This window comes from Oreochromis aureus, linkage group 20, assembly GCF_013358895.1.
Source record: "Oreochromis aureus strain Israel breed Guangdong linkage group 20, ZZ_aureus, whole genome shotgun sequence".
Classification (NCBI taxonomy): Eukaryota; Metazoa; Chordata; class Actinopteri; order Cichliformes; family Cichlidae; genus Oreochromis; species Oreochromis aureus.
The window spans coordinates 25761548-25789334 of NC_052961.1; the positions used below are offsets into that span (position 1 = coordinate 25761548).

Genomic DNA, 27787 nt, shown 5'->3' on the forward strand with positions numbered 1-27787 from the left:
TAGCCAGAGGTAGGGTCCAAAGGCAGGACTCGGAAACAAAGAGGTAACTAAAAGGGGCAGCTTTAACTACTAGACACTAAAGAAATACAATAGTATAAAACTCCAAAAATGAGAAACTAGGAACTTGAAATGAGGAACAAACGACAGACACCACTGAACACATGGAAACACACAGCAAACTGTGATGAGACATCGAAGAACAGAGAAAAACTGAAGACTTAACTACACACATAGGATAACGAGAGGGTGGACCACAGGTGGGAACACAGCTGTAACTAATTACTCACTAACAAGACAGAGCAAGCCAAACTCAACTCTATGCACACAGGACGAGAGACTATCAAAATAAAACAGGAAATACTGCATGCATAATTCAAAATTAAAGAAGATACAGTGATAAGAAAGTCATAAATAGCTGACTTTCCTTAACACAGACTGTTTATTCATCAATTTCTTCACCACTTCATTAAGAACTTAGAAGCTCGAGCCAATACAGGGTCCAAATTTTACAATTTAGAATCATTGCTAACAAGTTTGAGTGTGGGAGGAAACTTGGAGTACCTCATGGAAATCTATGCAGGCACAATGGGAACATGCAAACCCTAAACAGTAATTTGCAGTAGAATTTTCCACTTTTAAGCAGATGAAAGTGCTTCTTTTTAAGCATTGAGATAATGTGGGCCACACTGCCCAGTCTGGTTTTTGTATCATAATAACCAAGCATATGAAAGCTTTCCTCTGAGGATTTCCCTCAAAGCTTGGTCTAGAAGAACTGCTAATAAGACCTGCACTCATTTTCCAAGCACATCTTCATTAAAGCAGACTCACTGGAAATGTCAATTAGTTGAAAAAAAAAAATACCCTGTCGAGTGTACAGTGTGTGGTGCACGTGAGCAACAAGAGTGATCAGGACTAAGCTGGTTAGATATAAATCAATTCTATTAAATTGAACTGACAAGGCAAAAATGACTCAGCCTTATAATAAACCTGGTTTATTCTACAGTTTCTTGAAACACACAGTTTATCATCGGTATGAACATATCACATTGTTGGTCAGACAAAAACTGATTTTAGTCTTTTACACCTGCTCTTTTCCACAAAACGCTTTCAAACACAGCACACGCACACACTCCCTCGCTACTCACCGGTGTAGTCTTCGCGGCAGATACAGGTGTACCCTCCCTCTCTGCGGGCACACACCCCTCCGTTCAGACAGGGGTTGGAGTAGCACAGGTTGATCTCTGTCTCACAGTAATCACCCGTGAATCCCACTGGGCAGCGGCAGCGTAGTCCTGCGATGGGGTGGATGGGCCGGAACAAGATGGAGGGTGAGGAGATGAAGGGGGCAGAGCTGTTGAAACGCAGCACTGAGATGCACTTCATGTAGTTCTGGCAAGGCTCCCGCAAGCACACGTTGTCATCAAACGGGAGAACCTGGAGCAATAGCAGAGGAAACATAACATACAGTGTAGTGTGAGGAATAGTCTCAATTTAGACTTTCAGGCGTCCTCACTCAGGGTTTCTTTCATCACACATAATAAAGTTACATTTTAATATTTATAAGCGGTGAAATCATTCTTCTTTTTGTGTTCCAGTGATCTATTTCAGCAATGGTGGAAAAAGTCTTCAGATCTTCAAGGTAAAAGCATCACTATAACAATCCAACTAAACTAAAAGTACATTAAATATTATCAGCACCTAGTACTGAAGTTAATTACGTAAAAATTTCCCTGATGATTATTAAAGTAGCTTTTAAAAAGTATCATTTTTAACAATTACATAGATGGAGATAGATACAGTTTAATGAATTTGTAACATGTTATGATGAAGTGAAGAAAGATGCCAAAACAGTTTCTTATACTTAATTTGTATCATTTGGGAAAAAGAGGAAATACATAAAATGAAAAAGCTATATAAAAACAAATTAAGCAACCATCAGCTACCTTTACTGGTAGAAATAATAATATGAAATAAAAAAATGTATGCTTTTTTTTAGGAGAAATGAAACATGCTAGCATGCTAATGTTTTGAATGCTAGCATGCTAGCTAATACTAAAACATGCTCATGGCTATATAAACATGTTACTGTAAGGCACTGTCACAGTCATACTGGTAGGAGCATCAAAAAAACCCCAAAAAGTTTATTTACTATATTATACTTACTGTCAAACCGGCACATGAACCAAAGCACTAAATGTGCAGGCAGGTAAGGTAAACCCACCTGCTTCTGAATTCTGCTATGGTGTATAGGCTGGTTATGAAAGTCTATACCTGTAGTTTGGGGAAAGAGCTGCATCATGCAACTTCTCAATGACTGACTTGTTAGGTGGCTTCACACTTCTGACTGGTGTAGGTTATCATTTGATTGCTACAAAATAGTAATCTTCAGAAATGTTAGACATGCATATTTAAAATGGGAATGCTTTTATTGATTCCATTTTAAACAATGTAATTTTATTATCACATTGGGGTTTTCTTTGGGGGGGAGAGTTACTTTCAACATTAATATTACCTTCATTTACCTGATACTAGCAATCGTAACCTTTTCACAGGTCAACCCCCCCCAGCTATCAGTCATTTAGCATGCTTCCTTGGACACAGTGACAGCAGTGGGCTGTTTCATTGCATAACCAGTCACTTTCCCAAATAGTGTATTTACAGCTTTTGCTTGCTGTTAAGGCCAGTGGACCAGATATATTCACTAGATTGTGTCTTCTTAAGAGCTAAGATCCTGTTTGCATGTGTGTTTGTGTGACAGTGCCTGTTAAGATAAGGTCAAAGGCACTCTGCCCTCACCACCGCTTTATAAATCTTTTCTTCTTCTGGATTCACCTTCTTCCTTCTGCTTCTGTCTATCTCTCTCTTACTGCGAGATTCCCTTGGGTTGTGTAAACATTACATAACTGATGTGCTTGTCCAGGTGTTCCTGATTTCATGCATGAGAACATTTAATGGTCATATTTGCTCATTGTTCTGTAAAGTCACATGGCTGATGTGCCACAGGAAGCTGTACTGTGTTATTACTAGTTCACATCCAACAAGCTCAGATGTATACTCACAGGCCACTTTATTAGTTACACATTGCTAGTACTTTTTTGCTATCAGAGCTGTCTTCTTCATTGCATTGATTCAACAAAGTGCTGGAAACATTCCTCAGAGATATTACTCCATATTGACATGACAGCATCACACAGTTCCTGCAGCAATGCCGGCTGCACATCCATAAAGTGAATGTGGAGGCTATTTGAGTTCAGTGAACTCACTGTCATGTTCAAGAAACCAGTTTGAGATGATTTGAGCTTTGTGACAATCAACATTATCTTGCTGGAAACAGCCATCAGAGGATGGGGACACTGTGGTCATAAAGGGATGGATATGGTCAGTAACCCTCAGACGAGGCCTTTAAAGGATGCTGGGTTGGTACAGAGAGTCCCGAAGTGTGCCAAGGAAAAAAACACTATCACCAGCAGCCTGAACCACTGATGAAAGGCAGGATGAAAACATGTTTTGATCATGTTTACACCAAATATTTCAACAGAAATTGGGACTCGTCAGACCAGACCACAATTTTTTCAGTCTTCTAATGCCCACTTTTGGTGAGCCCATGTAAACTATAGCCTCAGTTTCTTGCTCTTAGCTGAGAGGAGTAGCACCCAGGGTGTTATTCTGCTGCTGTAGACCATCTGCTTCAAGGTTTGATGAGATGCTCTTCTGCATACTTTGGTTTCAACAAGTGATTATTTGAGTTGACTGTTGCCCTGTTGTCTTGTGAGCGCTGACATCAACAAGGCATTTTTCACCCACACAAATGGCACTCACTGGAAATCTTCTCTTTTTCAGGCCATTCTTTATAAACTCTAGCGATGGCTGTGTAGGAAAATCCCAGGAGATCAGAGTGTAAACCACTCAGACCAGCCTATTTGGCACAAACAACCATGTCACATTAAAAAGTCACTAAAATCTTCTTTCTTTCTCATTCAGACGCTTGATTTGAACTTTGACAGGTCGGGTTGAACATATCTGCATGTGTAAATTCATTAAGTTGCTGCCATGTGTTTGGCTGAATCAATATTTCCATTAATGTGCAGTTAAACAGGTGTAGCCAAGGAATCTCTGTCACACAGGCTTACTGTCATTCTTTTTAATCAAGTGAATTAATAAGTCAATACATTTTAAAATAAATAATTTCAAGAAATATTAAATGTTATACCTCATAAATGATTAATATTTATTAACTGACTTCCTATAATTTCATGCAGTGCATGTGCAGCCTGAAAGAGTGTAAGGCTCTTCGTATTATTAAAGGTACATTCATTAATCTCAAAGAATATTCTTGTTTTCAATACAGCAAAAATATGCTTTGAACCAGAGAAACACCACATGGGAGAGTTAAATGGTATTTATATGCTTGCCAACATTTTTGCCTTTGTGATGTGATGAAGGAGTTAAAGTCAGACACTCAGAGGTGTGATTCCTCTGTGTGTGTCTTTTTGCACATGAACTAACCTCCATCTGTGTCAGTGACGTCAGCCTCGGCCTGTTCAGGTACAGCTGCTCCTCCAGGGCCTCAGAGGGAAAGAAATGTCCGCCCGGCAACGCGGCAGAGAAGCTGACATTCAGGATTCCTCCGGGTGCCGCATCCAGATCCGGCTGAATGTTGAAGATGAAAACATCCTCGACGGGAACTGAGAGAACAGCGGACACACCTTCCAAGAAGGTTCCCAGCAGTGGTGACAGGAAGTGCTCCTGGGACATGTTCTGAAGGCGGACAGTGACACTGCTGCCCAACATGTCCTCTGTGATAATGAGGACGCGGAGAACACACTGAGCCGAAATGCTGTGGACGCCATCTGAAGAGTTGAAGAAGAAAGCAGAGGGCAGCCAGTTAGGTGAACGGATAGAAGAGGAACTTGCAGGTTATAAGGAAAGAGAAAGAGAGAGAGAAAGTCAGAGTGGCACAGTAAGTGACCAGGATGTGGACGGGGCACAGAGTGAAAGGAAAGACTCTGAGAGGAAGCTTCAGAGGAAGAGGTGAGGAACGACAGAGACACATACAGAAGAGCAGAGATATTCACCAATGCAAAGACAAAACAGGAAGTAGCCACAACCGTGTTAACGGAATGTCATTAATGTAATTTTATGTTACTTAAATTGATTAAGCGTGGGAGAGAAAGTCACAGGTAACTGAAACTACCAGTGCTTCTGTGTCTATGATACCACAGAAACTACGTTTTCTATCACTGGACTGGGACTGAAGCTCATTGGCTGATCTTGATAAAAGGTGGCGTTCATTTTAGTTTTATATTCATGTAACAAAAGTGGTGTTTACAGTCCATTCACACCAAAGGTTACCTTGAGGTGCTGGTCAATGGAAGTAGATTTGACAACATATAAAATATATAAAATATTCTAGCTTTATGACAGTACGGTCTGAGTGAAGCAAAAACAGCTAATGCAAAAGCATAAATAATCCTTATTTGCCTTAAAATATATTGGAATTGTGACATTAGAACTCATATAAGAAGGAGGAAGCTTTAATGTCCTTAATGTCTAGGCAGGAACATTGCATTGAATCCACTGGATTCATTGGATTGTTTAGATAAAACTCTTTATGATATTGTTTACAGTTAATGTTTAACTGCATCTTTTTCTTTACATATTTAAAATTTAATTAAAATTAACCTAATTTCTAACATTTTAACGACATTTAAGTCTTACTATGAGATAATTACATTATTTACACTTTCTTTTACATTTGCGGTTCACTGAAAGTTTCTCACACAGATATCTAACAGATAAATTACTACTGTATGACATATATATAGTATATACAGTATACTATATTATACAGTGTTATACAGTATTATAATAGTATTATATATGATGGTCTACTTCCAAGAAAATGAGTTTATGGAGCCTGAATATAGCAGTCTGCTTACCTAAGTTGGATTATTGTAATAAATAATATATATTTTTTTATCCATAACAAAATTTCAACAAATAAATATGCAAAGATGGAAAGGCGGGGGGCAGCAGCATGAGGACCCCAGGGGAAAAACAAGAAGGCAGGCATCTGTGACGACCGATATGACACTGATTAAGTCAGTTATAGCATTAAAGGAGCTGGAGCGAAGGTGAGTAGCACAGGCAACAGCGACTGCAGGGAAGCTTAAGCAACTTAAATTAGTGAGCCCCATGGAAAAACAGGAAGTGCTGCTGATATAGGCTGGCCTGGCAGTCAGATCAGCTGTTATTGTCTAGGTAAGCACTGGAGGAAACAACTGGATTACATGTACTGGGAACGGTAAAATATGACTGACTTATGGTGGTGCTACTGGTGAGAAATACAACGCACAGAAGCCTCACACTGTGTTTTGTATTAAAATCCTTGGTTTAGCTCACCTTAGCAAAGGTATTTTGTCTAATAATTAATGTTGCCTTTAATATTTAACCAGCACCACTAATCTTTCTAAGCTTAAGCAAATTCATAACATCAAATATGAAAAATCTGATACAATGAGCGTATATGTTGCAGATACATTGAGTATGAACATGGGCAGCAGCTCCACATAAACTCTTTTTTTTTGCATTACGTTTCACTGACACTTGCTTAATCCTGTGGAGACAGCATGACACAAAGTATTTTAGTGCTGCTTTTTTGCTCCTCTTACTTCCACTACAGCCCTGAAGATCAAACAGCATGGCTGTAGACACTCTGTATTGCTGTATGTGTGAATGTAGTCATCATCTGTGAACCTACATGTCAGGCATAAGACGTGGTGATAGGAGATTTGCAGCATAAAAGTGCTGAATCCTCTGAGGTCCACTTTAGTCTCTAGTAAGGATGATGCAATTCATTATCATGTGTTACAGTTAAGTAAGAGAAAAGTTCTCATGTAGGGAAGCGTTAGGTTTCCATCCTCTTCCCACACGCAGCTTTAGTTACAGATTCGACAGGGCACTCCTTTCACTGGGAGTCCACAAAATGAGCTCATTGGAAGCGCAGCAGGTCACAGCCCTCGCAAACACCCATTTCATTCGCAGACACGAAGCGTGTTTAATCTATACTGGATGTATTGCTGGGCAGTGTTGTATGCTGTAAAGCAATTTGGTGCAACAAGCTGGCAAATAAGCCATAAAGGGACACAAATATACACGAACACAGTGAGCAATAACAGAAAGGAAAAAAGCATAAGAAAGCAATACGCGGGTGGTTTAGATGCACGAAAAAAATGAGAGGAAAGAATGAAATGAAGAAAGGGAGAAAAAAGGAGCATTATGGGTGGAGGGTGAGGGGTGAACAGAGACAGAGGGAAGATGTGACATGGACATGAGCAGGAGGACAGAGAGGCGGTGGAGGGTGAAGGAGCGCGAAGAAGGTTTATTAAAAAATGAAAAATGAAATGGAAAAGAGAGAGAGAGAGAGAGCTTTTAACCAGGGATTAATAAAACAGGAGAGATTATGGCTTTATTTGTTTACGCTACTATAAATAAACACAAATCTTTATCTTTGTTAATGCTTTGGTAAAAATATTTCAGGATGCTATTAATTGAATTTATTTAAGTTTTAAAAAGGGGAAAAAAATCTAATTCTTTTATTTAGATTTGTGATTTATGTATGGTTATTTGGCGATTCCCTAACGTGAAAAAAAAGACATCAAAAGGAAGAAAAACGCAGAACGTAAAACTGTCAGAAGAACGGAATAAATGCAGGAGGACATACAGCGAGAGCGAGAGAGAATGGAAAGACGGATGTATGGAGGCTGGGGGTTGGGTCTGGTGGCAGCTGGTTTGATTACCGGATTATGAGGAGCCTCACTCCCCACTGACCTCTAACACACACACAGACACACACACATATGCACGCATACACACACTCAAATCCAGAGGCCATCATAACAAATGAACAGCCAGAGGGGAGAGTGGTTCTGTGAAGGGGACGGAGGAGCAAACCTAGCAAACAATCTGTAGGGGACATTTTAATAGAATATAAGGAGGAAATAATCCGCACGAAGAAACACATTTGGATCAAACTGATACGGTCATAGAGTACAGTACATACAGGATACATTAGGTGAAGTAATTAAATGTCACCTCGTCTTCTGGGGCTAAAACCCGGCTTTATTATCACCTCTCCGGATCACAATGCAAAGACACGGCACTAATTGACACTGATCTCCCATTGTCATTGAAATGAGACAGGGATCTATGAAAAGACCCAGGATAATCTGCTCGAGTAGTACCCAATCTCTCTTTTACATAGACACACACACACACCCTATTGCTGTTCAGCATGACGTATGTTGAGCATCTGACATCAGGAGACCCTTTTTAAATTAATCCAGGCTCTTATAAAGTCTGATTTTAAGCCATGTACCTTTGGGCAGGATTTGTGTCATTACAACTAGTTTAGAAGCCAATCCTGGTCCAACAGCCAACTTTGACATCTGTGACATGAGGTGATGAACTTTAAGCTTCTCTTGCTCAAACACGGAGAACGGGCTTTCAGTGGTGTCTTGTATCCAGCAGATAAAATGCGAGTGTTGCTGAGAGCAAGATGAGAAAAACTGATTCGACTGTCATGTCTGGATTCTAATCTGGCCCGGAGTTCTGTTCAAAGTTTAAACAATGTCTACTCCAGCTCTTCCAATGCTTACTAATTAGGTTAAAAAAAACAACTGCAAAATCTGTAAACTACACCGTGAGCCTAGGAGTGCTATCAATCTAATTCTATGAGAAAAAGCAGCTATTAATTATCACCTTAAAACTCAAACTGCTCTTTCAGGAAGTGAGGACATGGCAGATTTTTCTCTTTCCCAAAACATTTGTTAACAAGAAGCACTCCAAGAGCACAATCCTCCACCGAGGAGTGGAATAGCATTGTGTTTTTTACGTTCTTCTTCAACATACTTTAAGTGCGGTAAAAAAAAAAAAAAACATTTGCAAATGCAGACTTTTATTTGTTCTGTTAAAGCATGTTGACGTAATTTTGAGTACAGTTCTTACATTCCCTATATTCCTATATGTTGTCAGTACAAACAGTGGCAGTGAGAAACATCAGATGAATCTACTGACCTTGAAGGAGAGGTCAGAGGTCAAATGTGACATCATATTTTAAATCCTTATATGGTACTTTCTATATGTAGACAATACACATCACACTTGTAAGAATCATAGTTTCTAGGTTAAATGGGTTTTTGTCCAATAAATCATCAATCACGTTGACCCTGAAGACTTTGGTGGATGTAAACCAAATTTTAACGGATTGTTAACATGATCCCACTCTACAACCTTACGAAGTTTAAACAGAATTCATTTAAAACTTCTTGAGATCTCGCGTTCAAAGAAATGAAATGATGACACGCACACGCGCATGCATATGCTATGAAAAACATAACCTCCTGGCACAGGTAATAAAAAGGGAGTGGCAAAAGTAAAAGAAATGAACAAACATTCTCTACAAAATAGATGTCTAATTTTGAACAAAGAAGGAGAATACATGTGACTGTTCATCTGATATTTTCACCTTTTTTCCACAGCTGCTTCATGCCCTTTTATTATTGATCATATTGATGGGGAACCTGTGAGTTTGCACCACAAAGACTCTGATTGATTTGTTTTATTTGTTGGCATACTGCTTTGTGTGTAATAGTCATATCGTTTTAGCCTCCTGCAAACTGTATTCTCAAATGTTTTCTGACAGGAAAAAAAAAACAATTTCATCTGCCAGACACGCTGAATATTTTCACCGCCTCCTAGGAACCTCCTTCATTGGCCCACTGGGGACAACAGTGGCATTCAAACAGGAACATCTGACAACTCAACAAATCATTTAACAGTCTCAAATGAAACACTCAATGTTTCCACTGCCTGTTTGTCTTGATGGTTTTAGCATCAACCCCCCAGCAGACAATGCATTGTGCGCTAAACCTGCCAGACACACATAAATGTACACAGAAAACATCTTCATTTGGCTCCTTCTCGTTACTTTAAATAATCTGGGTAGCATGCACTTAGCACGAGGCTCTTCACGCATCGCTCTACACAGACATACTGAGCTTGAAAAGAGCAGCAATTCAGCATGCACGACTGTTACGACCTATTAAGACAGCAAACCATGCCCGTGTGCTGACAGACCGGGTCGTTTCACTAATCACCTCCTTCTGTAAGGTCAGCTATACACAGGTACGTGACCTGGCATCCTAACTGGAGTTTGACTAAAGTGAAAAAGTTGCAGCTAATAAATGAGTGCGAAATCTGGGCTGTTTGAGTCAAATGAGTCTTGAGTCAAAGAATATTTCTGCCACGTCTGAATTCTTTACTTCACCTCAAGTCTGACTTCTACAACTAAAGACATCTATTCAGAACTGATGTCGAGTTCAATTTAAGATAGAAAGAAAGTGTAAACAGACACAACCCGCTGTGTGAAAGTAACAGTTTATCAAACCTGACCACAAGTGACTTACTGCCCTTTAAATTCCTCCCACAACTCTAAGATGTGAGGCATCATAACTCTGTGACCCTGATGTGTAATTTTGAACTGATCCTCTTCGTGTCTTCCACTTGGTTACGGAGCAGGATTTATTGGTGAGAGGTGAGTAAAGGTAATCTTCCCCCGTAAGCCAGGAAGTCATAACTAATGCATCACCATGTCTTCACGCCACTGCACTTTAGCTCGCATGGAAACAATGAAACATTTATAATCTCCAAACTTAAAACGCCACAAATGGAGAGTTATTTTGGCATCTTTCGGACCATGGGAAAACAAAGCATTTTGTAAATAACAACTTGGAAATGTGTTTGCAAGCTCTCATGGCTCCTTTGGGCTTTGAGCCAACGTTTTCCCCCTTCGTGTGTCTGCACTTCAAAGAGGGTGGAGAGTTTGGGGATGGCGTGCATAAAGGCTCTAAGAATAAACACACTGATCAGAAATCATCAGTGCGGTCCCATGGATTCCTGAACATGAACACACCGTGAAAGAGAGGCTGGTCTCCGATCGGTGCTCTGGTTCTAAGATGCTTTGTGGGTCCCCAGCGTTTCAAAGGGTTGAAGGGGTTCAGTGCTATCTCACTGCACCAGGTAGCCTGACTAATAGCACACTCAAAGGATCTTGAATGTCAGAGCATCCTGAGCTCGCTTCCTGGAAATCCGGACGGAAATAGTCTGCAAAGTAGCGTACAATTGAAACCCACAGCTGGAGTTAAAAAACAGTCCTAGAAGCATTTTTAAAAGCTGCTACACATGGCAGAAGGATAGGCCACAAAGCAGAGCCCAGGCATTTTCCTTTAAGAGGACAGTCACATCACCAAAGGTTTGGAGATACTGCTCGGATGGACTTCATTATTTTTTTAGAAAGATCACAAAACGCGCAGGAGTTTTGAAAAGCAAATGGAAATAGCAGTGACATACTTTTGTAGTTTTATAGTGGGATGTTAAGTGTTTTGGAGGGTTGCCTTGGTTATCCTGCAGAAGTCGATGGGAATATAAAATATAATAGTGAAGAAATGGGAATATTATAGTTTATATAAGTATGTACGACAGACTGCACTGAGTTAATATGCGGATACATAGGGCACTGTGCAAAACTCTGGTAATTTTTAACATGGTCTTGAGCAATACTGTAGTTCTCCAGGCTTGCTGGACGTTTTTCAAAGTTATTCTTCGGCTGCTTTTGTTTGACAGAAATGAGAGTATAATTTGATCTCATTTTTTTGATCGAAACTGCAAACGATATTTGACAGGTAGAACATTATTGCACCAACAAGATGATTCTCAAAGATGTATTGGCTAAAAATCTTTGGCATATCTTGGTGTGCAGTGTGTCCTCAAAAAAATTTGAGGAATCCAGCAAACGTGACGCAGCACCTGAGAGCTCCAGGACCTGAGCATCTGGCCTTTCTGGTGATCTATCTACTGTTCACTGAAGCTTCATCAGAAATGATCTCAGTGGAAGGGTGTCAATTAAGAAGCAGAGGTATGCCAGATCAGACAAGACTAACCACATACGGGTCTTATAGAGTGATGAATTTGGTTTAAAGGACAAGAGAGTGGTGCAACACTGAGTGTCTACAGCCATCTGTAAAACACAGTGGAGGATCTCTCATGGTTTGCTGATGCATTTCAGCCAGTGGTGTTGGAGATCTTGTCAAAATTGATGGAATAATGAAAGCAGAAAAGTATCATCAGGTTTTTATCCAGATGCAATATCATCTGGAAAGTGTTTGACTGAAAACAGCTTCATTTTTCATAATGACAATGATCCCAAACACAGTAAAAGAATACCAAAACACACAAAAGAACTCTATCAGTCATGGATTGGTCTCCAAGAGCTTGGACCTCAACATTATTGAAGCAGTGTGTGATCATCTTGACAGAGAACAGAACAAAAGGCAGAAACATCCAAAGAAGAGTTCTGAATTTCATGCACATTTCAATGAGTCACTGCATCTGATACCCATATATTAAAAAAGTGAGGGGTGGCTTGAGACCTTTGCACAGTACTGTACTGTAATATCTATTTTGCTGATGGTTTTAGTCACTGGATATTAGACCACATGTCTTAAAGAATTTGAACGTGCTGTAAAAGTAAACTATTCTTTTGTATTTAGATTAAATAATTTATGTCTCATTCAGAATCCTCCCACTTCCACTGAAAGAGAAAACAACCATTAAGTTACATTAGCATATACTGATTTAAGTTAATGTCTTTCAGATGGACACACAATATTCATTTTAAAAGGCGAAATTTGAATGGAGGATTGTGTCGTACGTATATGCAGAGATATATTTATTTTTTCTCTTTATTTTCATTGTGGCTATGTGTGCAAACGCTGACACTGGCAAGGTTAGTCGTTCAAATCCGCGCATGGTTAATTCATTCACACATGGCATTAGCACTGCCATTGTTAAGTGTCTGGCTCAAACTGTATGCACTCTCAATACTGTAAATGGAGTTGAGATTAAAAGAAAAAACCCAAAAGGGGAGATATATTACAGCAACCATGCAACACCCAAAACACTCAAATTGGATTTCCACTGAACAAAAGCCATATGCCACATCTCCGAAACGCTAAATGCTGTCATGGTGCCTTCAGCCCATTACTTCACAGCCCATGTATTCACAACCACAAGGGTTTAAATCCCATTTCACACCGTGTTGTCACATCCCTCTGTTTGCCCTTTTTTCCTCCCTCTCCTCCGTGTTCACCCTCCTCAGAAAGCCCCAACAAAATACAAGGGCAGGCTGAAATTTCGAAACGCTATGTAACAAAAAAATTGTGTGGACTTTTTAAGCTGCGTAAGATGCCCTCAGGTCGGGAAAATAAATAGGCGCGGTAGCTGCTGAACAAATGGTGCCCTTTTCGAACACACATAAATTCTCTGAAGTTGCTAACAGAGCGCGGGAAAGAGCGTCTGAAGCACAGTCACCTAAAAGTAATGACTCTGCCTCCCAGGGCGCGCACGAGAATACGGACGGGCAAAGTGGCACTCGCACACAAATAAAACTGCAAATAGATGGAGCCCGTATATTAATGCTGATAAAATAATACAGGCGTGAACAACAGGGTGTATGCATCATTACCAATCACATGCACCCAGGCGTTGGCTTGACAGCTGATTTCTGCGCTCTGTTTGTTTGTTAAAGCCTTTCCGCCCCTGAGGTCTGGGCACTCATTATTTTCAGTGTAAAGTGGAACACAGCATGAAAAAAACACGCACAAACACACGAGCTCATGCAGCACCATCAGCAGCATGATGGGTTAAACCGCCCTTTAACAACAGAAGCTCTAATCCTTTACATTCAACCAGATACACATACACGTCTCGCTTTTTAGCCCATATCACATTTGTACATCCCCTCATGCTTATTGTACTTATAAAGAAATCCGCAGTGACCTCCCTGACATGCAGACGTGACATTGGTTAGCAGCTGTTTGAAGCAGCAGCCATCGTCCTCCATCCTGCAGATTTATCCCGCATCTGTCTTTTTCAGCTCTTTCTCTCAGATGTGCAACAAACAGAAAGGTTACGTTTGAGTGGGAATAAGTGAAGGGTGTAAAAAAGAGCTTTGTGGGTACTGCCCGGTGCAGCTTTTATGTTAAATAATTTGCTGTTTTTGGAATGTGACATTATGGCTGCACATGCTGTCCTATTAAAGTCAGCTCCTGCGGTTGGGTGTGTCTGTTGGAGCTTTTCATTGCTCTTATCACTGTTAGGACCTTCTGTCAGCTGAAAAGATCCCAAATTTAAATTTTCCAAACAATTGCTCCTGTGGGGCGGTGTAATAGTGCAGCAGTAATGGTCCACTCAGCACAGTAGGGGCAACAATAAGGACAACTGTGACGCTTACTTATGTACGCCAATCATTGAAACACATGTAGAGAGAATGCCCACTAATGCTTTAAATTATAATTACTGGTACTCAGCTTTTAACGTAAAGAGAAAAGGTAGTGGAAACTATGCTCTCAGTAGAAGACCTGTGATTGCTTCAACTTCAACATCATGTAGTGTTCATATCAGCGCTTTTTCACTGGATTTTTTGTGCAGTTTTTTCAAATAATTCTGCAAGTCAACATCCACCCCCACCTCCAAGCGGCAGATGGAGAAACAGATAGGAGCTTAACCAGCAAAATGCAAATGAAAAATGCTCCAGGTGTAGCCACTTACCTAGTTAGCATAAGGGTTACTTGCATGCAATAATAAATCCCCAAGTTATGGACATCTGCTCTGAATTAAACCAAATTTATATGTATAACTTCATCTTTTCAAATTCTATTTCAGAGATTTGTTATGATTCAATATGGGCCATATAAGAGCCACACAAATACACACTTAAGCATTACATAACACAATTTTCAAGTAGATAATGGAATAAATATGTATGAAAAATACATTAAATACAAGTTCTATATGGTAAGATTGAAATCAAATTAAGAAAAAAATCAAATGTATCTGTGTCTATTTATTAGTCCGATTGTACCATGTGCAGTGTTGGGAAGGTTACTTTTAAAATGTATTCCACTACAGAATACTGAATACATGCCCCAAAATGTATTCTGTAACGTATTCCGTTACGTTACTCAATGAGAGTAACCTATTCTGAATACTTTGGAATACTTAATATATTATCATGCTGTTTACAACTACATGAATGTACTATTGCTGTGATTTATTACTGTTACTGAAGGTCCGCGGCTCCGAAACGTAGTAAAGGGACCTCTGGCTAATACGTCGGGTTCGTGTCGGGCTGGTAGCCGAAAACTAGCTTTACTTTGTTGTCTGGGTCAACTTTGCTTGCGGGAGACAGAGAGAGGCGTTGAAAGGCTGCTCCAACAGAACTTATTTTTTCCGGAGGAAAACACGAACACACTGTACAGTTGAGTCTTAATAGCTTACTTACAAATGGGCTCGTCAGGCACTCTTCTTGGCTGCTGTGGTTATTATTATATTTACATGCTTCCAGCTCCCGTTTTTGCTCCGTGACAGCTCGGACTTATGGTAGTCCATTCTCCCTGCAGCACGGACTACACTGCCCATCAGGCTACATGCTTTAGAGCTATGCCTGTAGCATTCTGCCTTTTAGCTTAGCACAACAACAACAACAAAAAAGCGCTCTCTCACCCAGGAAACACGCAGAGAGAGAGCGCGTCACCCTGTAACCATGGCAACCGTAACGCTGCCGCCTGGAACAACAGAACGTAGCTGTCAAACAAACCCAAACAGTCCTGACCTGCGACAATATGAAACAGGGAAGTACCGCCGTGTATTCCATTTATTTCAACAAAGTAACTGTATTCTGAATACCACCTTTTTAAACGGTAACTGTAACGGAATACAGTTACTCATATTTTGTATTCTGAATACGTAACGGCGGTACATGTATTCCGTTACTCCCCAACACTGACCATGTGTCATGTCTTTTCTCGTTACTGCAGCATCAATCAGAAGAGAAAGGCTGAAAACAGAAAAGTGTAAATTATACAGTCAAAATGTAATCCTAAATTATGGCATGGAAGACAAACCATGCCAAATAAACCTCTGTGGGTTGGTGTGACATATACCCGGGCCAAATCCAAATTAATGCAGGGATAATTAGAGCCAACCCAAAATGCAGCCAACCTGAACACGCCCAAAGAATTAGAGAACGCAGTGACAACTAACTACCAATTAAAACCCTGTTTACAAGAGCAGCAATATGTGTCACATCCTTGTGATTCACAATTCTTTCGCTAATAATTCAGGGATACAATTACGGTGCACCATGTGATCAAAGCTGATCACCCGAGTACCAATTAATAACAAACGTGTTCGTATGAGGTCAAATTTTGAAACGCCATTATAAGTATATTTCAGTTCAGTTCATGTGCAGTGGGGGAAAAATTATTTGATCCCCCACTGAATTTGTGAGCTTGCTCACGTCCAAAGAAATGAACAGTCTCTAGACAGAATATCATCCAAAAATCCAGAAAAAACACATTATATAAAAGTTATAAATTAATTCGTGTGTCATTGAGTGAAATACGTATTTGATCCACTCTCTCCATTAAAATGAAATGACCATAAAAATAAGAGACTGCAAACTTACAGATTCACCAGGAGATCAAATAATTATTTCCCCCACTATAAAAAGTGACAGCAATCCCGAGCTGTCCCGAAGGTGGTACCAAACAGCCTGCTACATCCTTTTTAAATCCAACTCCGCGTCTCGAGAGGCTGGGTTACTGTCCAGCTTCTCCCCTTGCAGTGATCTTGTTTGTTTACAATAATCCTGTTAGAGTCGTAAACCTAATGCGGTAATGATTTATTGATGAGTCAACGCTAAACATAGCACCGAAATTCTAGCATGTTCCAGTTTGTGCTTTCTCATCCTCCTTTGGCCCCAGATGAGCATAAACAGGTCATAAAAAAAACCCTGCTGTTTATGAAATCTTATAATTCCTCTTGCCTTTCAGTACTTGGCTCCTTCATGCCTCAAAGGTTAGGAGGCTTGAAGTTTGCGAAGCACTTCTAATGAGTTTTATGTTTCTTCTTCGGCGAAAAGGAATCGTTACAAGCATTCAAAGAAAAAACTTGTGGAGGGCTCGAGTAGTTTTGGAGAAATTGGCTGCATGTGAAGATTCGATTTTTGCTCCTCCATTATAAAAGGTTAATCTACACCAGTTTCAGCCTTAAAATTGTGTTATTTCAAGCTCTTTTCTGGACAGATATTGACAGATAAGAACTATGTGTCTCCAGTATAAGAAGGTATATTAATAAGACGCTTTTAAGTGGACAGGTTTTCATGTTAGGCTGCTCAGAATGAGTGTAGGTGCCAAAAAAAGGTGTAAAAAGCAGATTTCAGGAACAGAGGATTCCCAGAGCAGCTGCAAGTCTTTCAGCAGGGAGCATGAATTTGTAATGCTCTCAACTCCGTATAAATGTCTGTCAGAATAGTCTTTCATGTCCTCGGAAATCCTCCTGTGCATAATGTTGCCTTGTTTATCGCTGTTTTGTAGCAGTTATTCTGTCACTCAAACCACACTCTTAGCAGGGAGAGAAAGATATGTATCAAGTGGACTTCATTCATAAAGGGCAGATCCCCGGTGGCAACCTGTAGAGCTGCATGACTGCAAAGTAACCTGACATTTAAAACATCCTTCACTGCAAATCCTGCAAATATGAAAGCTTGGGGCACAGACACAACTGCTATTCATTAATCTGTTTATTTGCATAAAATAGCTAATATCTACCACTAAATGTCTCTGACGTTCACTGAGCGAAAAGCCACTGCATGAAATCAGACAAATGTTCATAAATAGACACTGGTCTTACGTCAAAACAAGTCACCACCTGTATTTCCCAATATCTGCAATTATGACATAATTAAGAGCTGAGCAAAGCTTAAAAACATACTGATATGAAACATGGGACAGAAACTGGCCAGTATGAAAACCTGTCCAGATTACAGGTTTAATATCATGATTACATGACACTAATTACCCACTGGAGAAACCTGCCATCTGGCTCTGCATCGCTCTGAGAAGAAAGTATGTGACACTCCACAGACTCAGTCTCAGACTGAGACATTTAGAGGACATCTAATGGACTTTAATGGGTTGGTGGAAGTTTTTTCTAAAGTGCTACACTGTGGTTAGCTCTGTACTGTACGTGTAGTTCACTGTGGATGGTAAGTGGGCTTTTGGACATGTCATGGACTCATGATGATATGTGTTTGAGCCCATTTTGTACACGCTCATGCTCCGTGTGTATCTTGTGAGTGATGTGCATGGTTTAGCAAAAAACATCAGCATAGCTTCCCATGATCGGATAATCACGGCAGGAGGTAATAAAGCTGATTTTACGCTAGATAATGACTCATTTAGATGACATGATCCAAATATGTCTGAAGGCAAAAGATTTTGACTCCAGGGTTAAACACTTGGAGGACACCCAGTGTTCCCAGTCTATAAAATTGATGTTTGCCCATCTCTGGCTCTTCTGCCGTGTTTCTTTATGGTTATGTCTTTTCATTCTCTCATGATACTCACGCACACACACACACGCACACAATTTCACTCTACTATTGCAGGTGCTGCACAACAGATTTTTCTGATCTTCAAGCTTTCTTTTTTGGCTGCGTTTGATAAACAGCGTGCCTCCTCCTTTAGTCATGGCCCTTCTGAGCCAGGTTGTGACACTAGAAAGCTTCGCTCCAAGGCAGACTCGTGAGTCAGCCAATCTCATAGAGGAAGATATTTATTACTTCAATTCCTGGAAGACACATAAAAGTGACCGAAATAGTTGTGTACAGAATTAAAAAAGAAGAAGAAGAAGAATAAGGAGAAGAATGGCAGTAGTTGTGTAGTGAGCTGTAAATGTAATCTAAATATAAAATACTATGAAATAATGTCATGCCATTGAAAACTACTTAAGCAATAATTTTTTTCGTCAGCACAATTTGGGCATTTTCCTCTAAAAGGTGCTGTTTCTCTGAAAATAGAAACAGCAAGAACAGATTTCAACCATGAAATCAACAATAGTGATGAAATATGAATGATGTAGACTCCATTTTCATTTTGTTTTACCTCAGGGGTTATAACACTGTGTAAAAACACATTATAATATAGTAAAAAATAAACATAATTCAGAATGCATATGCTTTGGGGCATTTACATTTCTCAGCAGACCTCCATGTAAATGTGCCTGACACGTGAAACATCAGTGTACTCATCTATGAGATTCTAGTTAACATCAGTGCGGTGGCCTATATGTACAGTAAGTGAATTCACTGTGCACTGACCTCTGTGTACGCTTGCTATACTGTACTTTATATGATGCATGTTTATTCACGACGCCATATGCACCACAAAATAAATTAAACTCGTGTATGTATGTTCACGTTGATGTAATCTAATTTGGGTTTGGTTTGTTAGTTGCTAACGCAACCACAACTCAAATATCGACTCACCACAACCAAGATTTGCAGAAGAGCATCTCTGAACCCAAAACAGCTAACCTTGAAGCAGATGTGCTACAGCAGCTAAGGACCACACTGGCAGCCACCTCTATCAACTAAGAACAGAAAACTAATGCCTGATCTTATGAATCTTGATTTCTGCTACAACATTCACATCACAATCACAATTTTGTGTAAACAACATGAAAGCGCGGATCCTTCCAGCCTTGTTTTAAAAGTGCAGGCTGGTGGTGTAATGGTGTGGGGGATATTTTCTTGGCACACTTTGAGCTCCTTTGTACTACATGACTGTTGTTTAAATGCCACTGCATACCTGAGTATTCTTGACCTGAGTATCCAGTGTACCTATCTTCTGATAACACATCGGGTCATGAAGCTCAAATCATCTCAAACTTGTTGAAAGCATGCAACAAAAACTATAAAGCAGTATTGATGTAACTGATGAAGTCGCCAGTGTCTTCCATGTACCACAATCACAGTAAATGTCATACAAGTATGTCAGTGCTCCACCTATCCACAACACAAACTGCCCCAGCTCACACCATCTGTGCAGTCAATACATGCTTAATTTCTAAAGTCAATCATCCAGAGACAATGTGTATACAGCGACAAACATGCCAATAATTATCACTAACTCCTTTTTTTCTTTTTTGTTTTGCTTTACAGTCTCGTTTGGGTTATTGTTTAGCTTTCACAGTGCAAGTAGTAGATCATTTAGTAATTTCAGCATTAAAATGTAAAATATCAGAACTCAGAAATCGAAGCAGTAAAATAGAATTTAGCCATCATTCGTTTTATGAAATATCAGAGGTTTTACTGAGCCTTTTCAAACTGTCTGCTGAGGTAAAGGACTATTCAACAAACTCCTTCGAACATGATGACGCCATGGTGTCTTTGTCTCAGACTCGAGTTTGCTGTTCCAGTGAAACTCTGTTGTGCAGTCAAAACAGCTACACACATTCACTACTGGGAGTTTGCCAGTACAAGCACAGTCTCTGCTGCTGGCTACTGGAGCAGTTGGGGGACGGGGGGTGGGGGTTACTTTGCTCAAGGGCACCTTGAACTGATCCTGTTGGGGTGCCAAACAGTGCTATTGCTGCCACAACCAGCTGACCCTAAAGCCAGTTTCATGCATGTGTGTTCGTGTTCCTTAAACTGTTGTCAGCACGCGCATGAATGGTGTGTTTAATCTCTACGAACACAAGAATTACCCAGAGAACCGACAGACTGAGACAAACTGTCAAAGAGAGCATGAGAGTGAAATGGAAAGGGAAGACAAAGACAGCGAGGGAAGAAAGTATGGACGAATGAGGAAGTAAGAAAGCAAGACGGGCAGAGAGAGGAGAGACGTCCCAGAACTCTGGCGTACATAGATATTATTCATTGAGAAGACATGAATACACCCTCAAGTGCAATGCTTTGAGCCACCTGAGAGTACACACACGTACTTATGAACACAGAAGCACAAAGAAGTGCTGTACACACGCAAATAATGCGCAAGCACGAGTAGGAAGAAAAGCTGTTGAAGCACAGACATAAACCACACTCGCACATGCCTGCTGATAGTATACAACACATTCAGGCATTCAGTACATGCACAGCCACGCACCAGGAGAGGGAGGAGGGGAAGAGGAAAACTGAAAAGAGGAGAAATGGAGTGAAGAGCAGAGCTGAAAGGGTTTCACCATGGAAGAGGAACAGCCCATGAGAGTTAGGTGAGGAATGCCAGGAGGGAAACTGGAGAGGAGGAGAGCATAGCACATGAGTGAATATGGAATAAGGGAAAGGAGGGAAATGAGAGGACGAAGGGAAAGAAAGAGGGAGAAACTGAGAAAGAAGATGGCTGATGGAGGAAAGACACAAAAATGGACAGAAGAATTATTACAAAGGATGAAAATGAAGAATTCATTCATCCACCCAAAGATGGGTAGAATAAAAGAGGAGAAGAAGAAGAAAGCGGTGGGTAGAGGAGGGACGGGCAGTCACAGATAACACACAGCACACAATGAAAGTGACAGCTTTGCTCCGAGCTTGACTCTGGCTGACTGTTGTTTCATTATAATCTCATAACTGTCAAATCCTGGAGCAATGGGGAGAGAGAGGAACGAGGAGAGAGGGCAAAGCATGCTCATCGTGAGAGAAAAACAGTGAGAAAATTGGAAATGAATCCATACGTCTGGTTCAAGCGAGCTGAGCGCACACTGTGAGACGCCAATGGAGACAAGGGTCGACGCACACAAATATACAAACATACATGCAGTTGTGACACACACACACACACTCAGCAGTTTTGCTTGTTGCCTGACTTCTTCACTTATTCACCGTTGCTCCTCTTTAATCGCAAGTTAGTTCATTTGTTAAAAATGCGCAAATTCATATTAATTCCTTTGTTCACTTGCACTTTTGCTCACACTCCAGCTCATTTACTCGGTGACTTATTTATTGACTCAATTGGCCTTTTTTTTTAATGATTTTTCTTTTTAATCTTCAGTTTAAATTGAGTGTGACAGTAAATCCCCAGCCCCAGGGGCGGACTGAGATAATAATTCAGCCCAGGACCTCATCCTAGGACATTATGTCTATCCTACACTAAAAGAGCAGTTATTAGGATCATTTTAAGTTAAGAACGTGATATTGGGTTTTAAATTTCAAATACTTATGAGTTTTGTTGTTACAATATTAAACATGGCCAAAGTCATAAATGCTGAGTTCAGTGTATGTACAAGCTGTACAGACTGCTCCAAATCCTCTGGCTCAGAGAGTTTCTTCTAGTCTTGGCCCTGTATGATGTCACAGAGAACAGATATCCTTAATATAGTTATCTCACGCCCACAGCTCTGACTATGAGTGACTCATTCACTCAGCCATGTTCATCCCTTCACCTCCTCCATCACTTATTTCTTGGTTGTTTAATTTACTCATTCCCCTTACTTCTTTCTTTGCTCAATGGATCCCTAACTCGCTCATCCAAAATGACATCAAGTGGAATATCTATAAACCATGATCATCACTGGTGAGGCTCATATCAGAACAGTGTAAATAGGGTAGGAGGTCACACACAGTCCCCAGCCAGCGTTCATCTACTAATGTTTTGTGACAGAATACAAACACAGCACTATCCAGGTCCTTAAAACAACAATGCTGCACTCGTTTCTTTTCCTCTTCACTTTCTTTGTGTTCAAAAGGCTTTGATCATTAACATCAGTATCTTTACTGACTCCCTAAAAGGGGTTTATTTTTTTTATCCCGAAGCTAAGAGAGAAATACACACAAACAATCAACAAAGTGTGAAAAAATATAGCTTAAAATATTAATTTAACCAAAAAAACAAAACAGGAATTCAGTTTAATCTCGTTCTTCGGTGCATCTCTGCGTGATGAACAAGTTAAGTTGAGAAGCTGACGGAGGCTGATCCTGTGGCATATTTCATCAGGAGAGACAGCACATTTGCGAAGCAGTAAGACAATTTAATGGGATATCAGGGATATCTGACTCTTCCTGTCAGAGTCATGCACGCTCTCGATTCCTGGCTCGATAGATTTTTAATTGTGCAAAATTGCTATGGCAACTTGGACTGCACTTAGCCTGGATCCTGTCAATCAAACCGTGTTTGCAGTGCCATGATATTGATCTCTGCTTATAACTACAGGCAGCTCCCATTCCACCAAGAAAAATGCCTAAAATAAAACGCCAGTTTTACGCCAAATGCTCGCAACAGTCTGGAAAAATGGCAACCATGGTGACTGATACAAAAATGAGATATGACAGCACATTAAAAATTATCCTCAGCAGCCCATCCTTTGAATGTTTTCACTGCTCGGTTGTGTTTTCATTTCCACAGAAAGTCCCCATTACACGGAAAACATGTCTTTCTCACTACACTTTGAAAATGTGTTAGGCCAACATCAGTCGCTTATCTCGCATTCTTTCAGGTAAATGTAACCTGAATAACAGCTCGATTTCTATCAATATTTCTCTTTTATCTGTCTATACTACTCTTTTTTGGCTTTGTCTCCAGTGAATCATTGAGTCAGCACGGCATATGTGCACATGGGATGGGTTTCCGACAGCCCACTTAAAAATACTTTTTAAAAAATGTATCTTTGATAAGGACAAAAGAAAGACACAAAAGGAAAAGGTAGAAGCAATGCAAAGAGCTCAGCCAAGTGACATGCAGCCTTATCATCCCACTTTCTCACTCACTTACAAACCTGTGGCGTTGGACTCCTTATCATCACAATGTTTTTTACACTGAATAAAGCTGCAGAGCAACCTAAACTGACTGCAAACACACACTCACACACATGCACCCTCCCTCCCTTCTCTCACTTTTTTCCCTTCATGGTCTCTTACCCGTGACGGAGATCAGCATGGGAGCCACCAGCGGCCTGTTGTTATCCAGTTTTCGGCTCAGTCGGATCTCTCCGCTGGTGTGATTCAGGAGCAGCAGGTGAAGCTCATTCCCCCTGTCGATGGTGTAGTACAGTCTGTCTGACACGTCAGGATCGTGGGCAGGTACCCTCCCTATTACCCCGGTGGGGAAACTGTTGGACCGATTGGACACAAAGTTGTTGAAAATGATTTGAAAGTCTTGTAGAGTTGGCCTGTTGTCGTTCTGGTCCACCAATCGAATTCGGACAGTAGCACGGCTGACTAAAGGTGCTGACGTGGCCTGGACCACGATGACATACTCGTTGCGCGTCTCATAGTCAAGATCAATGAGTGACGTGAGCTCTCCTGAAAAGATGTCCATCTGGAAGATCTCCGGGATGTTGCCCTCTACAATTTGGTACATGATCTGAGCATTGGCACCCTCATCAGGGTCGGTGGCTGTTATCTGTGCCACCACAGAACCCACAGCACTGTTTTCTTTTACTAAAACCTCAAAGTCATCAGCGGGGAAAACAGGGGCATTGTCATTCACATCCAGGACTGTCACCTGGATGTGGACGGGAGTTTGTTGAGAGGGTACACCGCGATCAACAGCGTAAGCAGTGAGCTCATAGAATGGTACGTTCTCGCGATCCAAACGTCTGCTATTTCGGACGATCCCGGATTTCGGTTCAATGGTAAAGTCTCCACCCCCATCCTCACCGTTTTGGAAGGTGTACTGAACACGACCGTTGGCGTGTGCATCCCGATCGGTGGCTGAGATTTGGAGAATACTGGTGTAGGAAGGGGCATCTTCACTCACTGTTCCCTGATACCTGGGACTGAGGAACTGAGGTGCGTTGTCATTGACATCATTAACATTCACCTCAACGTATGTTGTGTCTGATTTCTGCGGTATGCCGTTGTCTTTGGCTGTTATAGCCAACGTGTAGGTCATCTGGTCTTCATAGTCAAGCTCTGCCTGGAGCGTTATGGCTCCTGTTGCTGGGTCGATGCGAAATTGCGGGATATTGTCCTCGAGGAAGTACGTGATTCGAGCGTTCTCGCCAACATCGTCGTCTGTGGCACTGATCACGACTATGGTGCTTCCAGGTGGCTGGTCCTCGTTCACACTAACAGAGTAATGGGCGCTTTGGAAAACAGGGCGGTGTGTGTTGGCGTCTGTGATGTTGATGTGCACCTGACAGGTGTCATGGAGGGTTCTGTCTGAGGCAGTGACAGTGAGAACGTAGCGCCGCTCCTGTTTGTAGTCTAGTGGGAGAGCTAGGGAGAGAAGCCCACCCCCTCCTGCCGTGCTGATAGCAAAGCGGTTTCTGGTGTTTCCTCCTGTTATCTGGTAGGTCACGGCACTGTTGACGTCACGATCCACAGCTGTGACAGTCACTACGCTGGTGCCAACCGCTGCGTCCTCGTTCAGTCTGACGTAGTACTCCTTTTGGAGGAACTCAGGGCGGTTGTCATTAACATCCATCACTGTTATAGTCACACTGGCTGTAGCGGAAAGAGGGGGCATGCCATAATCCCTGGCTTCCACGCCAAAAAAGTAGTGCTCCACAGATTCTCTGTCAAGAATGGACTTGACAGTGACCCAACCTGTTGCTGCATTGATAACAAATGGCGTGTCAGAGCTTGTGCCAGTTAGCCTGTACTCCAGGCGAGCATTGTCACCGGAATCTGTATCAATGGCCTGGATGTGGAGGATTGAACTACCAATCGGGGCGCTCTCAAGCACGGATGCCTGAAATGGTGTGGAGACAAAGATGGGCGGGTTGTCGTTCACGTCTGTCACTTGGACGCTGACAATCCCAGTGTTGTTAGAAAGGGGTGGCCGCCCGTTGTCCTGTGCGCGAACGCGGAGCGTGTACTCTCGTTCAGCCTCATAGTCTAGTGGTGCCACCACCTGGATCTCACCAGTGACGCTGTCAATGGAAAACTGCCCACGGCTGTTGCCACTGATGATGTTGTAGTGAACAACAGCATTACTGTCCTTGTCACGGTCTGTGGCGCTGACACGGAGAATTTCAGAATGAGGCCTGACATTCTCCTTCACTGCCACCACGTAGCGTTTCTCACTGAACTGTGGCACATTGTCATTTTCATCCAGCACGGTGATGAAAACTTTAACGGTAGCAGAGCGTGGCCCCGGATCCTTCCCCTGGTCGCTGGCCTCCACCTGCAGGGTGTAGTGTTCATTCGTTTCCCTGTCAACTGACCCACGGGTTGTAATGAGGCCAGAGCGAGGGTCAATCTCAAAGGCCGCCCGTGCCATTGTAGCTGAGTCACCAACAAACCGGTAACGAATATTGGCATTGGAAGGGGAGTCTGAATCAGTCGCTCTCAGCTGTAGTATGGGATAGCCTTCCTCCACATTCTCCCTAATCGTCTCCCTGTATTCTGATTGCTCAAATATAGGAGAGTGATCATTCCGGTCTGAAACAGTGATGGACACCATTGTGGTGCCAGAGAGGCGAGGGGAGCCATGATCAGTCGCTGTGACCCGGAAGTAATGTAGGTCCATGTGCTCTCGGTCAAGAATCTGAGTGGAGGTGATGAGGCCGGTGTCTGGGTGGATGTGGAAGTAGTCGGACGATCGACTGTTCATCAGCGGGGCCATTGTGTAGCTCAGCCTACCTGCATCTCCTCCATCTGGATCTGAGGCAGACATGATGATCACTGAGGTGCCAGGCGGTTGGTTTTCAGCCACATGTACTTGGTAGGTGTACTGGGAGAAATGGGGATGCCTATTGGCTGCACGTTTCGAGCGAGACCATGGCATGAAAATCTTCCTCTCAGTCTCTCCCTGTGAGGTATCATCATCTGCTACGATTATCAGTCGTTCCAGGCTCCTCTCTCCCCTTGAACTGTGCTTTTTCTTTTCCTCCCCCTCCACCTCCCCTCTGCCTCCTCCCTGGTGGCTTTCATCCCCCTGGCTTTCTTTCTTCCCTATTTTGCTATCTGGCTGTGTGATGGTGGTGCTACTGCCCCTGTCCTGACCCTTCTCTCCCTCTGCATCTTTCTCCTCTGCCTGGCTTGCCTTTGTTATTCTCCTTCCCCTCTCCCACTCCTCCTCCTCTGCCCCTATTTCTCTCCCTCCCATCAGCCGCGCCTCTCTCTGGCCCTCCCCCACCTGTAATTTTCTTCCCCAAACAGAGGCAGCAGCAACAGCGGACCCCTCAAAGCCCTTTTCCTCCCTCTGCCTTTCTCCTCCAGCTTCCATCTGCCGCCCCGTTGCCTGTCTGACACCTTCGGGCTCTAGTGGCACTTGCTTACCGGGTTTTAATTGCATATGTGCGCCGTCCTCGCGCGCGGTAGCTGAGCAGTCAGTGGAAATGCTACCAGCGCATCCTGGGTGAGCCATCTCTCTCTGCGCGCTTTCCCACTGCGTTTGACCACGCCACAGCGAATTTTCTATTTCAGACTCATATCTATTTCCCCCGCCGCCTCTCTCCTCTTCCTCATCATTATTATTATTATTATTATTATTATTATTATTATCATTACTATTAGTATTATTATTATTATTATTATTATTATTATTATTATTAGTGTTGAACTTGCTCCACAAAAACACGCGCCCAGCGTCTGGAGGAGCTGTCCGTCGTGCTGAAAGCTCCTCTAAACGGGGGGAGTGTAGCGAATGCGCAGACCATGTGGTCAGGTTAACCTCCGAGACGAACGACAGGTACTCTGCTGCAGGCTGCACTGCTGCTTCAGAGTGACTGGGAGATGTAGCGGGAAACTTAGCAGGCGAGGAAAAGCCTGAGTCACCGGCAGACTGTGTTTCTGAAGTTGCTCTCGCTTCTCCAGCAGACAGACTGAGCGCTGTGACTCGTCTCCCACTTTCCCAGCTCTCGTCTGTTTCTGTTTGAGTGGGCGCTGTTTGAGTAACTTCAGAGCCAGAGTATTCAGAGTATTTTGACGCGTTTTTGGGGACGGTGG

General features: G+C 42.0%; 1 protein-coding gene across 1 annotated transcript in view; it reads right to left on the bottom strand.

Moving 5' to 3' along the window:
* The window catches only part of celsr3 (cadherin, EGF LAG seven-pass G-type receptor 3), a 119551-nt gene extending 92417 nt beyond the window's left edge, over window positions 1-27134 (bottom strand). The window contains exons 1-3 of the mRNA XM_039604686.1: window positions 23810-27134; window positions 4507-4850; window positions 1146-1434 (exon numbers count right to left, since the gene is read on the bottom strand). Of these exons, the coding sequence (XP_039460620.1) occupies window positions 1146-1434; window positions 4507-4850; window positions 23810-27134 (3958 nt within the window). The remainder of the gene's footprint in view (window positions 1-1145; window positions 1435-4506; window positions 4851-23809) is intronic.
* Between the last annotated feature and the right edge of the window lie 653 nt (window positions 27135-27787).